At 38.2% G+C, this 16,469-nt stretch overlaps 1 protein-coding gene across 1 annotated transcript; it reads left to right on the top strand.

The window, feature by feature from the left end:
* Positions 1 to 3,282: 3,282 nt before the first annotated feature.
* gcgra (glucagon receptor a) lies at positions 3,283 to 14,331 on the top strand (the record flags this gene model as incomplete). Its single annotated transcript, XM_079253087.1, has 13 exons — positions 3,283 to 3,336; positions 3,625 to 3,721; positions 4,436 to 4,543; positions 4,650 to 4,744; positions 4,834 to 4,928; positions 5,099 to 5,288; positions 6,398 to 6,557; positions 6,684 to 6,744; positions 7,179 to 7,248; positions 11,063 to 11,151; positions 11,283 to 11,427; positions 13,835 to 13,876; positions 13,966 to 14,331. 13 exons carry the CDS (start codon positions 3,283 to 3,285, stop codon positions 14,329 to 14,331), a joined length of 1,572 nt encoding a protein of 523 aa, XP_079109213.1.
* Positions 14,332 to 16,469: the final 2,138 nt, after the last annotated feature.

Here is a 16,469-nt window from a genome sequence, read left to right as displayed (position 1 = left end):
TAAAATATTCCAGCTGACACAGGAAGACGTTGTACCTCACAGTGCGACTTGCGGCTGCTGGACAGACTAACTTTCCTGCTGCTTTTTGCCCTTGTCTCTCTCCCATGCTGTCTTTCTTTCTTGACGTATCCTCACTCTAATCAGCCGAGGCAGTTGGCCGCCCTCCTGTCTAGTTCTGCCGCAGGTTTTATCCCATTAAGACTGGGTTTTTCTTCTCTTCACCGTCAAGTATTTGTCTAAAGGGAATTGTTAAGTTCTTCTCCATGCAAAATGCCCTGACAAAACTTTTGTTGTGAACAAATTCTTTATACATGAAATTAATTTGTGTCAAATAGGCAAACCATTTGAAGCGTCTGGGTTAGAACGCTGTGAAAATCAGTTTAGTCAAGTAGAATGTGTTCTGTCTTCATTGCCGCTACCTATCTGTAAAGCATGTTGGAGCATGGTGCATTATCTCCTCTGAACTCCGCTTCACCTTATTATCAGATAGGGGAGCTCTTTCTCAGTTCTGTTCTGCTCAATTTAGCATCTGCAGCCCTAAGGTATGAGCACGAATGCTTTGCCTTGGCTAATTTAGTTGAGTATGGGAAGCAAGAAGACTTCATGGGATATAGCTGAACAACAGTTGTGCTGCTCCTTTGCTTTAAGGGTCTTCAGTTTGATTAATATCTCTGGTTTATTTTTCAAAAATTGTGAGACCTTTCCTGACATTTAAAAAATGCTCACAAGTCTCATGAGTGGGAAATAAAGTCATTTCAAGATGGATTATACGGGGGGGGGGGGGGGGGGGGGGGGGGGGTTGCCTTAAGTCTTAGTAGTTCCTCTCATTTGGAAAGCTGAATGATGGATAGCTGCTCCGGCACATTTTCTGAGCTGGAAGGTTGTTGTTTTCAAATAGGTTTGTTTTTAGTCCTTGCATGTCCCCTCTGCCCCGCATTCATGCACGCATACTCTCCTTTTGTAATAATATTTGCTAGACAGTCTAATCAAATGAAAGGTAAGTACCCTCCAACAAACAACAGTAATTGTTAGTGCCCATTGTATTAAGCCATCCAACATGCACTTGAACAGAGCGTTTTTTATGTTGTTTGGGACATTCTGGGCATTTGCGTCATTCACTTCTGATTTTAAGTGTAGTCTTTTACACAAATATAAATAAATGATCATGGAGGCATCATTCAAACAAGCAGCTGCCTATCCTTTCAAGAAAAGTTTTGACAGATTTTGGCTTTCTAAATTGTTTGCCTATAAAATAACCTAAGGAAAGACTCAAACAACCCATAAGGTCAATGCTGGCATTGCCTCTGTAAATCTCAGTTGTCATTACAATCAATCAGAAGACTTCATCTAGATCACAAATATGCATGTCTACACAAAGTGTCTCGCTTTAACTTTGCATTTTTGAGTGTTGTAAGGCAGGTTTGTGTTTGTGGAAGTTATTGTGCAAGAGCACGGAGGATGGAAATCCCAGGAAAACTATCATACATGGCATATGTTATAAATGTGTGTGTATGTGTGTGTAAGAGTTTCTCCTTCACTGAGACACTTGATAAAAGCTTTGCAAAGACAATGCCAGATCTGCCGTAAGAAATCATCTGAGGTTTTTGCAGCATCTGTGTTACGTAGCAGAGCTTTAATGCCCAATCTATGATTAACTGATAGTCTTGTTTTCTGCATGCTATTAAAGAGAAGTTATTGGCATCCATTTAGCTTCCTAATGACCTGTAACAGATGCTGGAATTTTTAAAAAAAAAAAGAAAGAAAACACTCTTGTTTTTTTTAAGCACACAATGTTGCTGTAAAAAGTAGAGTGGCTGAAGCTAGTTTACGACCACAACATGTCTGATGGCATTAAAAGTGTTACACTGAGCGCTGTTATCTACGGCAGACTAGTCCTCACCCAATGTCAAGCCAGACGACAGTAGTTATGTCCTGGACCCCTCAGGCACCTACTGCAATCAGTCAGTCTGTACTGCTGCTAATGCTGAGTGCATCCAGTGGTTATTACATAGAACAGGCCATTTAGAAAAACATGGCTCTTTGGTTTAGATATTATCAAGTCAACTTCCAGTAGACCTGTGTGGTGTATAGGGAGTGTGTGTAAGTTGTGACTGAAGCCTAGATACTGTTGTATTCAAGAGTTGAAAGGTTTTATCACACCGTCAGTTAACGGGGATCCCCAATCCAGGTCCTCGAGGACTGGTGTCCTGCAGGTTTTCCGGGTGTCCCTGCTGCACCACACCTAATTCAAATCAATATGTATTTAGTAGACATGTGCAGAGCTTGTCTGAGTCTGAGTCAGGTGTGTTCCAGCAGGAACACTTGGAAAACTTGCAGGACACCAGTCCTTGAGGACCAGGGTTGGGGATCCCTGAGTTAGAAGTCTTTTTCAACCACATACCGTATATTACATCTTGTCCATCTCCCGTGACACATTGTGGTCTTATCACTTAAACAAATACTTACCCTGTGTAAGTAAAACACCGAAATACGGTTCTGTCCTCCTACCAGCCACAAGACTGGAACAGAATGGAATTTGAAACGTTTTAGCCAAAAATGTTTCCATGGTCAAGGTGTTTTTTGCAGAAACGTTTCAGATTTCGTCCCGTTCTCCAGCTTCAGACAAATGTTTCAGGAGTCATGCCGCAATCAGTATGCAGGTGAGTGACCTCTGGCACACACACTAACACATGCTGAACCAAACACTGATTGGTTGCAACATGAAAGTGAAGCCAGTGAGTAAGGAAGAGAGTGCGGCTTTTCTGAACTGCAATCTGCTTGCTGATGGAAGAAACAGCGTTTCCTGGAAGCTTTTGGCATTGTGCTTGATTTTCTGGACATCCCAGTTCTAGGTAGTCCTGCTGCATCATTCAGGTGCACGTTGCCTCAAACTACAGGTTTGCCTTGTGAAAAAGAAGACATAAATGTGTCTGGTCACACTCCTATTGGGTGTTCTTTTTCCCCTAAACTGATAAACTGTTTTAGATGCAAGTAAAACAAGACGACTGTCTTCGTTTGACTTTTACTGCTCTGTATTTTCATACCTTCTAAGTTTGGTATAATTGCATTGTGACAGATATGACCCAGCCTTTTCCTGTTTTGGTCATCTGGTTAAGTATGGCCAAGATGAGCTGAGTTAATGTGTTTGCAATGAGCCTTGATGGATTGTGTGTCTCTGTGTCATCCAGGCTGTGTGGCGAGTGTAGATAAGCCCCCTTATGAGGTGAAAACCCCTCCCCATCCTGCAGTATCCCCTCCCAGCACCAACAGCAGGAATAAGGGATGTCAGGGCTGTTTCTCTTTTTGGCAATGCTTATTGTCTCCTGCAGCATCCAGGTTGGTTCCATGAGCTCACACACATGCAAATGTACGCATATATTGAACACAAAAATGCAAATATTTTCATTTAGTTTAAAAGGCACCAAAAAATAAGGTTTTATAAGGTTGTGTATATATATATATATATATATATATATATATATATATATATATATATATATATATATATATATATATATATATATATATATATATTTATATATATATATGTGTGTATGTATATATATAAACAGACCTGGAAGTTACTGGGGGTTTTTTATTCTGTGTGTGCGCTCCTCTCCTCAGGTATCTCCTGCTGCTACCCTGGATAAGCTGAAGGAAAGCTGGATACTGTACATGGAAGAGTGTGAACGTAACAACAGTAAAGTTCCACCCAGTACCGGTATGATATATGCATGATAGTACATATTTATCATCTTCTTGTGGCACTGTGGCAGCAAAGCAGAAAATAGTTTCGTTGCCGACTATGAAGCAGCCGGAGTTTTGACTCCCTGTTCAGATCATTTCAAAGTCACTCTGTCTGCAGCCGTTCCCAGTACATTTACTGCACCTCTCAAACTTCCTGCTCTCATGAAAAGCGTCTCCCTTTCGCTCCATCAACAAAGTGTTTGACTACATGTTGAACGGTGCCCTTCAGTTGCATTACTTTCTGTTAGCATGCTGTCTGCTTTGGCACAAAGTAGAGAACTGTGTCGCTCGAACTTTCAAATAGACCACTTCCCACACAGTGCAAAATTGCAGCTTTGTGCACTGCAACTCTGCATCAATCATGTACCCTTCCTGTTGGTCCATTAGTCTAAGAGCAGATTAGCAGTAGTGGAGGATGCAGTATGTATCACTTTGTGCACCTGAACATGTCGCTGTATATACACTAACAATCAGTGTTCTCTGATGAGAGACAGGATGAAACATGGAATAGTGAATATGAAGGACTGTGATTATAAGATGAAAGACTATATAGTAATGGCTTCCATGAGCCGTCACTTCAAAGATATCTTGCTTTATTGTGAGAAAGATAGTATTTAATGAGTGCAACAATCTCACCCGGGTTTCCTGTCCCCCCCCCCCACATTCCTGTTTTTTTTTTAAACCTAAGGCCTTGTGTGCAATAGGACATTTGACAATTATGCCTGTTGGCCTGATGGACTACCAAACACCACCGTCAGCGTGTCATGCCCGTGGTATTTGCCATGGCATCACAAAGGTAAAAGAGGCAAGAGCTTCTGCAAACATCCTGTGTGTTAAATGGGGTTTTAGAATATCCTTCCAAATGAGTGTGAATACCGAATGCACATTGTGTTTGTGTGTAGTTCACCATGGCATGGTGTACCAGGAATGTGATGCCAATGGCCAGTGGGTGACTATTAAGAATACCACCGAGTGTGATTCTCATGATCCAAGTCCGGTAAGAAAATAACTTTAATGACTCATTTCAGAGAAACAAATTAAAACTAAACTATTATAATAGCGTTATAAAACTTCTTCAATCTGCAGCAGTACTATGGTCATATAAGGATCATGTACACAGTGGGCTATTCCTTATCCTTGGTGGCTTTGGTGTTGGCTCTTGGCATCCTTATATTTTTCAGGTAATAATAATTAACACTGCAAATGACTTCTATAACATATTGTCAGCATTGAATATTCAGTACTGGTGCAGTTTAAAAATGTTAAGTTGCTGTTTATCTCATGATAATTCACAGAGGATACAAAAAAGGAAAAACATTGTATACCATTGCTGCTGTTTTTTTTTGGCTAGGAAACTGCACTGCATGAGGAACAACATCCACATGAATCTGTTTGCCTCCTTCATCCTGCGAGCCCTATCTATCCTTATCAAAGATGCTCTGTTGGAGGCCAACCACACATCGCAGGACCTCAGCAGAGACCAGGACCAGGGATTCCCCAGCGCATCTATGCCTCCAGTGGAGCTGATGTTCAACAGTGCAGTCAGTATTGATCTGCGGCAATACAATAACCTATGGCAATGATGTATTAATGTTAAATTAGGAACTAAATAGACCAAAATGTTTGTGCATATAATGTATTCTAAACAACAACAACAAAAAAAAGCTATCAAAGAGTTTTTAGCATTAGCCTCAGGGCTGCAGAGACTGTTGATGTTTTTAAAAAAAAGCTCAAGACCTACCTTTTTAGTTTAGCTTATAACTAAGTTTTAACATTCTTATATTAACCCATATTTATCTTTCTTTTTAGTTAATTTTATTTATTTATTTATATATTTTATATATTGATTTACATAGTATAGATTTTATTATTTTATTTTAATGGATTTTATTTTTGTTTAGTTATCACTCCAGCTCTCTCCTCATCGGGGTCCTCTTCGCCGAGGGCTGCCCCTGCTCTGACTGCATGGGTGTTGCTGTGGGGGCTGTCCCTGTCTGGTGGGTCGGGATCCAGCGCTGCAGTTTTACGGTTGTGGCGTGGGTCCTGTCTGCCCGGACCCGGGTGGCCCCCATGGTGATGGCCTGGGTGGTCTTGGTTGGGGGTAGCCCTTTGTGTAGAGGCTCCCTGAGAATACCGTTTCCTTATCTGGTGCACATCTGGTACAAATGCACCTGGCCATTCATTCATCTTCTTTTAACTGTTACAGGGCAAATAGGGCATGGGTGAGGGTGGTTGTGGGTGGGTGAAAGGGGATGCGTATGTGTGTTAGTGTTTTATCTATTTTGATGTAAATTGTTTTATAATGTAAAGCACTTTGTATTGTTTTTAAGCACGAAAAGTGCTATACAAATAAAGTTTGATTTGATTTGATTTGATTATCACAATGACATCTCCTGCTGTAAATATGATTTGCTTAGTATGGTAAAAATGTAAATAAACAAAGAGAGAATGATTTTATTTTAATATAATCATTACAACATGAAATGGTAATAACTGCACCTTGTGTGCTGCAATCAATAAGTCTGAATCCCATCAACAGAATGGGATTCCCACTGTGACACTGCTGTGCACCATCCATATCAGCTGAAGAGCACTTTAACGTCTCTAAGCTGGATAGTTTGGTGAAGTGCATCTCATTGCTCTCTTGCAGACATCAGTGAGCTGCCGCATCGCCGTGGTGATGATGCAGTACAGCATCATGGCCAACAGCTACTGGCTGCTGGTGGAAGGCATCTACCTCCACAACCTGCTGGTCATCTCTGTGTTCACAGAGAGGAACTACTTCAAAATCTACCTGTGCATTGGCTGGGGTGAGCTGTCCACTAGTAAAGTAAAGTCAAGGGATGCAACATAATTATATGCAACTGAGTCAGAACACACAAAAAGCTTCTGGTACTTGTGTACAAAGTAAACATTTTGTATTTTTTTTTCTACAGGTACACCATTAATATTCCTTGTGCCATGGGTGGTTGTTAAATATTTATATGAAAATCAAGAGTAAGTTTCTCTCCTGTCTTTCAAAATATTGAAAATGTATTTCTCTGTGATAGCAGCACAAAATAAAATATCACTAAAGTGGTTTATGTTCTGTTAGTTGCTAAATATAGTCAACAGTGATGTTAGCAGCGTCTTAAAATTACATGTTTACATTCCACATCCAAAATTTCTTCAATGCAAAGTTTTTCCTGGCACTCTTCCACAGCAAATGGAGTGCTTAACATTGCAACTGTTGTGTTATGTAATGCTTTAAAAACACAAAGCGGGTACATCTCTCCTCACCGCTCCGAGTGAGCAGGAGTTTAGCAGGAGCTGCAAAACGGTGTACAACAAATAATGTGTCACAGAGCGGGCACATGCAGTACTTAATGATAAGTAGAGGAAATGTTTCTCATATTCCCTCACTGATTTTCTTTGCTGCTTTTCACTTCCAGGTGCTGGGAGCAAAATATAAACCTAAATTACTGGTGGATAATCAGAGCGCCGATACTGCTTGCTGTTGTGGTAATTTCCTTTTTCTTCTCTCAGTCTGCTGCTTTATCTCTTGGCTGCTGTTTTTTTTTTTTTTTGTTGTTGTTGTTTTTGAAAGTCAGCATTTAAAAAAAGCCTATTCACCTGTAAATCCCACATGTACATCACAACATAGTTGCATTTCCACTTGACTACATTCTCCCTAATCATAAACTATGCAATATTAAACACAGTTGGTTTATTCATGAAGTGGAAAAGGGCTGGTTGTGCTACAGCTCTAACATCTGGGAAGTATGTTAGGACTGGTTTTGGGGTGAATAAATAAATATAATTATTGCTCATTTTGACCAGTTAAGGCTGCAAGGGTTGGTTGAGAGCATTTACATAGTTCTGACTTGTTGCTGCTCCGACACGAAACCAGACATCCTGGCATTTTCCATGCATTAATCGTCCTGCTAAGTGGCTTGTATCCCACAGGAATTCCTGTGTTTGAGTTGTTTGGAGGAATGGGAGGGCCGGACCTCATTTCAGTGTTTCCCTTGTTGCTGATCCCACCATTTTTAAGCTGCACATCAGAGTAGAAAACTTCACAAAGTATTAAACTCTTTAATGTGTGCTTGTTGTTTTGTTAGAACATCTAATGTTGCTACTTAAGCAAACACAGCAGCTTTATTCTCTACAAATATTAAAAATCCACTTGTGTAAAAATATAGACATATGTATACATATATAGACACATATATAGAAACAGCTCACTGTGTCTTTACAGTCTAAGTAATTAAAGTGCATGCTTTTAGAAAGGTGGAGAAATTTTTACTATATATGTTCATTGAATTCTAAAAATGCTGCTTTTGTCATGACCATGGGTATTTATTCTCCTGTATTGTTGGATACAATCGCAGTAGAAAATCTTCATACTGTCTGTTTAATCCTGAGCAGCTACTGGTTTAAACATGTGGACATTATGTTTTTTTTCTGTCTTTCTTTTTTTAAACTGATGAGCTAGAAATTAAATCATTAAAGGTTACATCATAGGAGATTTTCATCAGATGGACACCCACTGTTTCTTTAAATGCCAGCTAATGTGTAAGTGTTCCCACCATTATGTTGAAAGGCTGTTTTACATCTTCTGCTCATGCTGTAATTATAAGCAATTATAAAAATATAAGATTTAGATATGTTTTCCCAAACATATGTTACAGTTTCATGAAAAATACATGCACAAAAATCAGGTTTCCACTCTTAATTGTTGATTATACCTTTAGTGCACTATTACCGATTTTCCAGGTGCCTAAATGTAATTTTACATATTAATATACCAAAAACTTCATTTTAATACTTTTTGTTGGTCCCTCTGTAGTAAGATTTGTCTGCAGGCACTGAAAAAAAAGCTCACTTCGTAATTGCAGTATATTCCACTTCTTTACCATTCCAAAGGTTTGAATATTACGGGTCACTACTGTGGGGCAGCATCCAATCATCTTTACTGCATTTGACTGAATCCAAGTGTACAAAATATCCCTGTAATCTGCCAAACACATTCAACAGCTTTTAGCTTCTGTTACATCAGTGGAAGCCAGTGATTAGCCTTTATTCTAGCTTCAGGTTATGTGCCATGGCAAACATTTTGCATACATGTTTTTGTCCCATCATTATGTTACAGTCAGATTATAGTTTCATCCATTAAACAGTGTTTATCAAGTTATAATGACTTTTCTATTCTAATGGGCATGTATGTATTGCAGTTTGCTGTGCATCAGCTGTACTTATTCTTTTGAAGTAAATTTAAATCTGGATGTTAATATGCCAAGAGTGTTTTTTACTAGTGGATGACAAACATAGATATGGTTGCCATATGGTTTTATTCCAGTATCAGAAACACTAGAAACTAGTAAACACTGTCCCGCCCTGACCGTTCTTGAAGAGTCCTGCGCTCTGTCAGTGCTGAGCACGGTCGACATGTTGAGCTGTGATGGAGCAGAGCCTCTGCAGAGTCTCTGATTTTCCATTGCTGCACCCTGAGCCTCATCCTATCCACTCCACTGCACCATGAACAAACATATGCAAATTGTCTACCAAAGTAGGCTGGGTCGAGGAAAGTCTAACATTCAAAGTGACTTTTGTGTCACCCTTTTCCTGGCTTTCTCTCTTTTTATTTTGGGTCAGAGTAAACACATAAAAATAGGGTAGAGAATTAATTAAACTACAGTACAACGCTACATCCAGTAAATAAAATTATTGGTTCCTGGCTGACTTTCAAATTGTATCCACCCCTTGTGGCAAATATAATGTTTCCATCCTAACAGGTAAGGACCTGCTTTATCAGAAATATGTGAAAATGTAGAATGCAGTCAAAACAAACCATAGAAAAACAGAAGGGGACCCAATTATACATTCATGTCCACTACTGGAATAAAAAAAAACAAACAAAAAAAAAAAACTTTCTGGCATCTAATTACGTATGTCATTAAACAGGAATATTAGTAACAATCAAAATGCATTTAAAATATTCTAAATAATTTACAAATGATTTACATTTGAGCTTCTGGAAGAGAAAGTTCTTCATATTAAGGATCAGTAATTTCAGCTCCTCTCCAAAAACTTGCATGTTAAGAAAGCTCAAATACAGGGTGCCTGCACTTTAATCTCATAGTGCATATGTCACTTAAATGTTTTGATATTTTTCTAAATAATTCATAAACGTTTAGCCAGTGTCCTAAATTTACTTGAACGTAATAAGGGCTTTATCTGTTGAGGTTGTGCAATACATCTGACAGTTCCTCAGTATTTTGGTTCAACACATTTCTTTGGAAGCACTGTTTTTTTTTCTTGTGTGTGCAATTTCACAATACCTTTTGGGTTCTGTAAAGACAGCTTTATGCATGACCTATATATTTAGACAGCAGCAGCAGATTTTTTATGATGTTGTCTTGGACCTTTACTCAAAATCAAAACTCACATCATTAAAGACTTGTCGTTTGTTATTGAGTCGGCTCAATGTGACGGCTCATTTACGATTGGGGGAGCTGTTTTCTCTCTTTCATCCTTTCTTTCTTTTCTATATTCCCTCCTGTATTAAAAATGTATTAACTTCTTTTTACCAGAAAAGTGTCTCATCAAAATGAAAAATCCTTTCGCACAAGAGTCATGGCCAAGACGACAGCAGTAACACAGTTATGACACAATACATGTACAGACACATAAATGAGACAAATCCTGAAATGGTTACCTAAGACTTCAGTTGAATGAGAAAGCCTTAATAAAACATAAAACAACAAGATAAATATCTCAAGTAAAAAGTGGTAAAATGAAAGTAATAAGGCAAAACAACAGGAAGGGGCAGCAGTTTTAAAATAAGTACATTTTAAAGCTTCTTCCACAAAACAGTATTATTTTATTTTTACTTAAGTGATATCAGCTCGAGTCCATGTGAAGGGAGCAGCAATTCAGTAAAGGTTCTGGGAACAAATAAGTACCAAGTAAACAACGAATAGAACTTCTAAACAGACTATGTTTTTGTAAAAAAAAGCTGCACAACTTGGAAATGTTCAAATGATCTCACAGACTGTGTTGATGTCAAATAACTGTTCGGTGTGATTCATCATGTTGGGTTAAAAAGAAGATGGGGCTGCAGTGCCACAGAAACAATGTCTAGTCTATGGGGGAAAAAAAAAACCTGCACCTGTATGTTCAAACTTTGAAAGTTTTCTAAATTGCTGCAATAAATGAATAAATAAATAAAATCACTGGGAAATTCCAGTTTCTTTTCCAGTGATAAACTGGAATCTCCATGACTACAGGTCACTGAAACTATTTCATGTAACGCTCATGTCTTTGTGTTCCACAGATCAACTTCCTCATCTTTATCCATATCATCAAAATTCTTGTATCCAAACTTCGAGCACACCAAATGAGATACACAGATTACAAATTCAGGTGAGTTCAGAAGTTAAACATTTATTATAAGATTTTTTTTTTTTTTTTTTATTTGCAGCAATTTGTGGTTGCTTTTTTCCTTACTGAAGTGTTACTTTCTGTCTGTTTATCTGTTTTCTTCTACATCTCAGGTTGGCTAAGTCGACTTTAACTCTGATCCCACTGCTGGGCATCCATCAGGTGGTCTTCATCTTTGTTACAGATGAGTCCACAAAGAAAACCATCAGTTTACGCCTCACCAAGCTCTTCATTGATCTTTTCTTCTCCTCTTTCCAGGTTTGATAATTAAGGGATTTTTCACTTTTGAACATTAATTTGCTTCATCACACCACATGAACACACAATATCGGAAACTGATCGGCGTGATTATGAATTATGAATAAGGGTCCCAATGAAAGTAAAAAGCTAAAAACAAGGTGGATTCCCAAAATGTTGAAGCCCAACCACCAAATTATGAGGGAATACATTTGGTCACCTTCAGGAAGCATTATCTTTACATACTAAAATATACCATGCATACTGTTAATGAGTGCTTCACAGTGTGGTGAATTGTAGTGAGATGTAACGAAAGAGACATTTAAGAGACTTTTAAGCCCTGGGAACTCAGCTGACAGATGAGCCACAGAGAGAAAGAAAGAGCGAGTAGGATGTACATAATGTCCCATAGTGAAAGATGATAAGTGCAGCTGTGTGGTTTTAATCCTGAAACAGATGTTACTTAAATGCACATGTTGTCCCTCTCAAGTTTATTTAAAGCCTCATCTTTGGTATAAAAAAAAAAAAAAAAAAGGTTTTTAATGATTTTTTTTTTTTTTTTATACAATCCTATATTGTGTTTTTACATGAGTAAAGCCAACAGTCAACACTACATTTATCTTGGAACACCATTTACAAAATAACATGTTGAAATGATCATGCTTTCATATGTAACCAGAAACCAACCCTGTCAACTTGCAGGGGTTGTGCTATTATGTCTGGGATGGAAATCAGCTGCATGAGCCATTTAATGTTGGCATTTAGCAGCACCACTTGTGTGCTCACTGCTGCTTCAGTTTGGCTCAGTGTGAGAGCGGCCTCGTCCACCTCTGTCTGCTCGGTTTCTTGTGTATTGGAGAGTTTTGCTTCCAAGCTCAGCTTGTGATTTGTCTCGTTGCATCAACCCTGTCTCAGTATGCCCATCTCGTGACACATGCAGGGATGATTTGTCATTGAGGCTACAGAGAACAGTTTGGTTCTCCTGTTACACAGCTGTGTACGTTGCTGAAAAGCATAAACAGAGCAGAGCTATCTACGATTTTCTGTGAGGTTTTTTTCTCTGAAGAAACTTTTAAAAAATTAATTTCTTCTGTGGTTTGGCCTCACTGCTTTAAGGATATCTGTTGTTAATTCTCGCACTTTTAAACATGTGTAAACTCTCTCCATGCCAAGAGAAAATTTGTGAACATGTGGGAGCAGCTGACTGAGGGAAAAAGGAGCCCTGGTCACGGGACTTGATGATGAGATGTGGAAGATTTAGGTTTCAATAAACCGGATGAGCTTGGAAAATGGGTGATCCACTGACATAGATACAAAGCGAATGGTAGGAATGCAGTGTTTCTCTGAGACATGGCTGCAGGAAGATATTAACTCCAGCACCTCTCTACACAGCTGTCAGGTTGTGTGGGCAGACAAGAGACTGCAGACAAAGTGACAAGAGAAAAGGAAGATGGATTGCATCGCTTGCTGACAACAGATGGTCTTGTTCTGACTATGTTACTAAGAAAGAACATGTGCAGTGAAGGTTTAGCTGGTAGTTTGTGATAATGTTGTATCCCTAACTATAAAAATGATATTCAAAAAGGATCGAAGCCCAGCAAACTGTGGAGGCAAAACTTCATTTTGACATAACTGATGATGATTCTCAGAACGTGATTTCTGACATGTACTGTGTATGAAGAAAACATAAATTCAATTTCCAAACACAGCCTGGTATATAAAGAAAACCATTCTACAACTAAACAAAAGGTGCTGAGGACGCAGGACGTATATGAAGAATAAATCCAAAGATGAACAAAAGTCAACATGTTTAAACAGATATGGACAATGAGAAACAGGAAGGAACAAAGATGGCAACCTGAAGATGAACAAAGTATGAGCAGGTTAATAAAGACGGATGACATTGACGACAAAAGGAAAAAAAAGAGTTGTGGCAATTCATAAAAAGGGAACATAAGTTCACGTCATCTTTTTTTTACTTTGCAATATTCCTAACTGCGTGAAATGACTCAATGATGAAGTAGTGAGGGAAGGAGTTTCAGTGATCCCTTATAATGTCCTTTAGCAGTGAAAACTGATCATCTCTTCCCACATTTCCTTGCAGTTACAACTTTATAGCAAGGCTTTATTATATTTATCCAATCATGTTATCATTTATATCAGTTTTATGCTTTTATTTATTATGATTTGAAGGTAAACCAACAACAAATCAAGGCCTCTAGACAATCCTGAAAAACATTGAGCTGCCAAATAGAGTTCTCACTGTTCTTAACTTGCAAATTTACTGAATAAACACCGGCATTTTTATTATCTGCATAAACAGGGAAAAACTATACGGGTGATTTATCAGCCTTAAGACATTAAGTCAATTATTATTTTAGTTGTCATGACTTTATAAGAACTGATCCAGTGCCTGGTGTCTCCTCAGGGTCTCCTGGTGGCCATCTTATACTGTTTTGTCAACAAAGAAGTGAGTCTCCTCATTTGTGCTACAATTTTGGAAGACTTACTTTTATTATCAATTTTTTAATGTCTCATTTTGTTTTCTACTCAACATAGGTGCAGTCAGAGATCCTAAAGAAATGGAAGCGGTGGAAACTAGGGAGGAACATTGAGGAGGAGTATCGCCACACCTACAGCAATACCCCCAACACAAAGACAGCCAGCCTGTTGAACCACGTCTCACGGCTGCCTCACTTCTCGGAGATTGCCAAATCCTCTGTCCCCGTCTGTAGCCCCGAAGAGAAGCACATGCTTGTGGCCGGCTGCCACAATGGCACTGCCCACGACAAGGGCATGGACAAGTCTGTCTCCCAGCAGCAGGAGGGAACCATCAGCAGCTACAGCCCAGTGGAGGATATCAGCCTTACAGATCAGATGCAATGCTATGAGACACATAAAGAGAATGTGGAGAGCCACTTCTGATGAAGAATTTGGATCTTTGAGGCTTTCACCTAGCTCTGAGTGACTTCCCAGGTTGGCTGTAAAGCTCTGTACTGATTGTTTCCCTTGTGGGAGCAAACCTCAGTGATCAGAGTCTGAGACAGGAAGCAGACGTTTGCTTGCGTGAAAGGACAACACTATAACAGACATCTGCACTGAGATGCACATCATGCTTTGAGTCTTGTGAATGGACTTTTCTAGATGTTTGCTATTATAATATGTGAATCTGTTGCCTTTTGAACAATTCAGCAACAGCATTTTGAGGCAGATAAGCCATGTAAAGTAATAAAAAAGAAAAGAAAAGGAAATATCACAAACCTCAAATAACAGCAAAAGAAACAAAAAGACAGGGTCCTGGCTTGAGCCTCAGCTTTAGTGTGTCTAACTGTGTTTTGTGGTACTGAGAGATAAACACAAACTGGACATTGAACTGTGTACACAAAAAGCAAGACCAAACAAATTACACAAAAAAGAAAAACAGGGACAGAAGAGAATGCTTTTATACACACACACACACACACACGCATATATATATATATATATATATATATATATATATATATATATATATATATATATATATATATATATATATATATATATGTATATATATATACACACACATATATATGTATATATATATATATATATATATATATATATATATATATATATATATATATATATATATATATATATATATATATATATATATATATATATATATATATATTGTTTGCTCTGGTATCTGTATGTTGTTTTGTTGTCTGTACTGATTTTAAGGAAAATGTGGGGAAAAAGAAAAACATTCTATTGACTATATCACACAGTAAGGTGACCACAGTGTTGTTGTCCATGGGAAACAGGCAGCTGCTCGCCCCCAGGTCCTTCCTGGATTACATATAGATGTTAAAAACAGGTCAAGAGATGGCATAGGACAAATATGGAAATAAGCTAAAACTATCAGCCATCAGCCTGACTACATGTTTCGAATAAAAATAGATCTTTTTATGTAGGTCTAACCTTAAATACTGCTGAGTGCTACAGTTTTAAGTGTTAAATATACCACAAAGTGTGTAATACTTCTGTGCTACCTTGCTTTTCCTTTGCTATTAAGAATGTTGTCTGACTCACACTACCTTTTGTGATAACAGCTGCTAGGGGGAAAGGGTGCCCTCAAATCAAGAAAGAAAATGCACAACAGATATAGCCTGTAAAACCACGCATGCATGAACCCTGAGTCTGGATTTGTCATTCAAAATGACACAACGCCTCTGGAACAAGTTTTTTTTTTTTTCTTTTTGTAAATGTCACAGTGTCAATTGTGCAGATTTACTGAGCAGTAGTAAGTAGTTTGAATCATTCACCCAGTATTTGTGCCCCACAATGCATTCACATCAGCAACTACATCAAATGTCAAAAGGTCAAACAGACTGTGCTAATGATTGCATGCAGTTACTCTATGGACAGTATCTAATGCTACCATACGCTGCGTCTACAGTGGCCTTGGACAATGAACAAAACCCTGCAGCCTCAAAGGAGAACAAACTTTTGTCTAGATGATATGTAAGCAACAAAAAAAGTTAGTGGTACAGTTGCATCTGAACAACAACGGGAATACGCCTGCAGAACAGTTAATCAATCTAAGTTCCTAAACTATCTGAACTTGACTTTGTTTCAGTGACTATTTGCACAATGTTAATTTTTTTATTCATTCAGTCCTTTTTGGAACAGTGTTAATTTATAATTGGTAAATATCATGTATGTATATGAGTGTTTATATAGATAGATTTATTTGTTTGCAGTCAATATATTTCATACATATTAGTGAGTGTATGTATGAGTTTATGTTCATATATATTTTCAGGGTATGAATGGAAATAATTTCATTATTCCAGATTTGTGGATATGTTACAGTTGGATGAATTACTGTGGGCATTCAGAGGCCGAGGGGTCGATATAAATCTGTGCAGTTGGCTTGATCCAAAGCAATGTGGTCAAAGGACATTACAGTCAGCTTCTCTCTAAGATATACTGCAGTTCAGCTCTGTAGTACAGGACATTCCCAGATGTTGCATCTGTATTAAGCATAGAGAAGAAAAAGCTCTATGTTTTATTAT

The sequence above is a fragment of the Telmatherina bonti genome (assembly GCF_933228915.1).
Source record: "Telmatherina bonti genome assembly, chromosome: 14".
In the NCBI taxonomy this organism is placed as follows: Eukaryota; Metazoa; Chordata; class Actinopteri; order Atheriniformes; family Telmatherinidae; genus Telmatherina; species Telmatherina bonti.
This window is presented reverse-complemented; position numbering and strand designations above follow the sequence as displayed.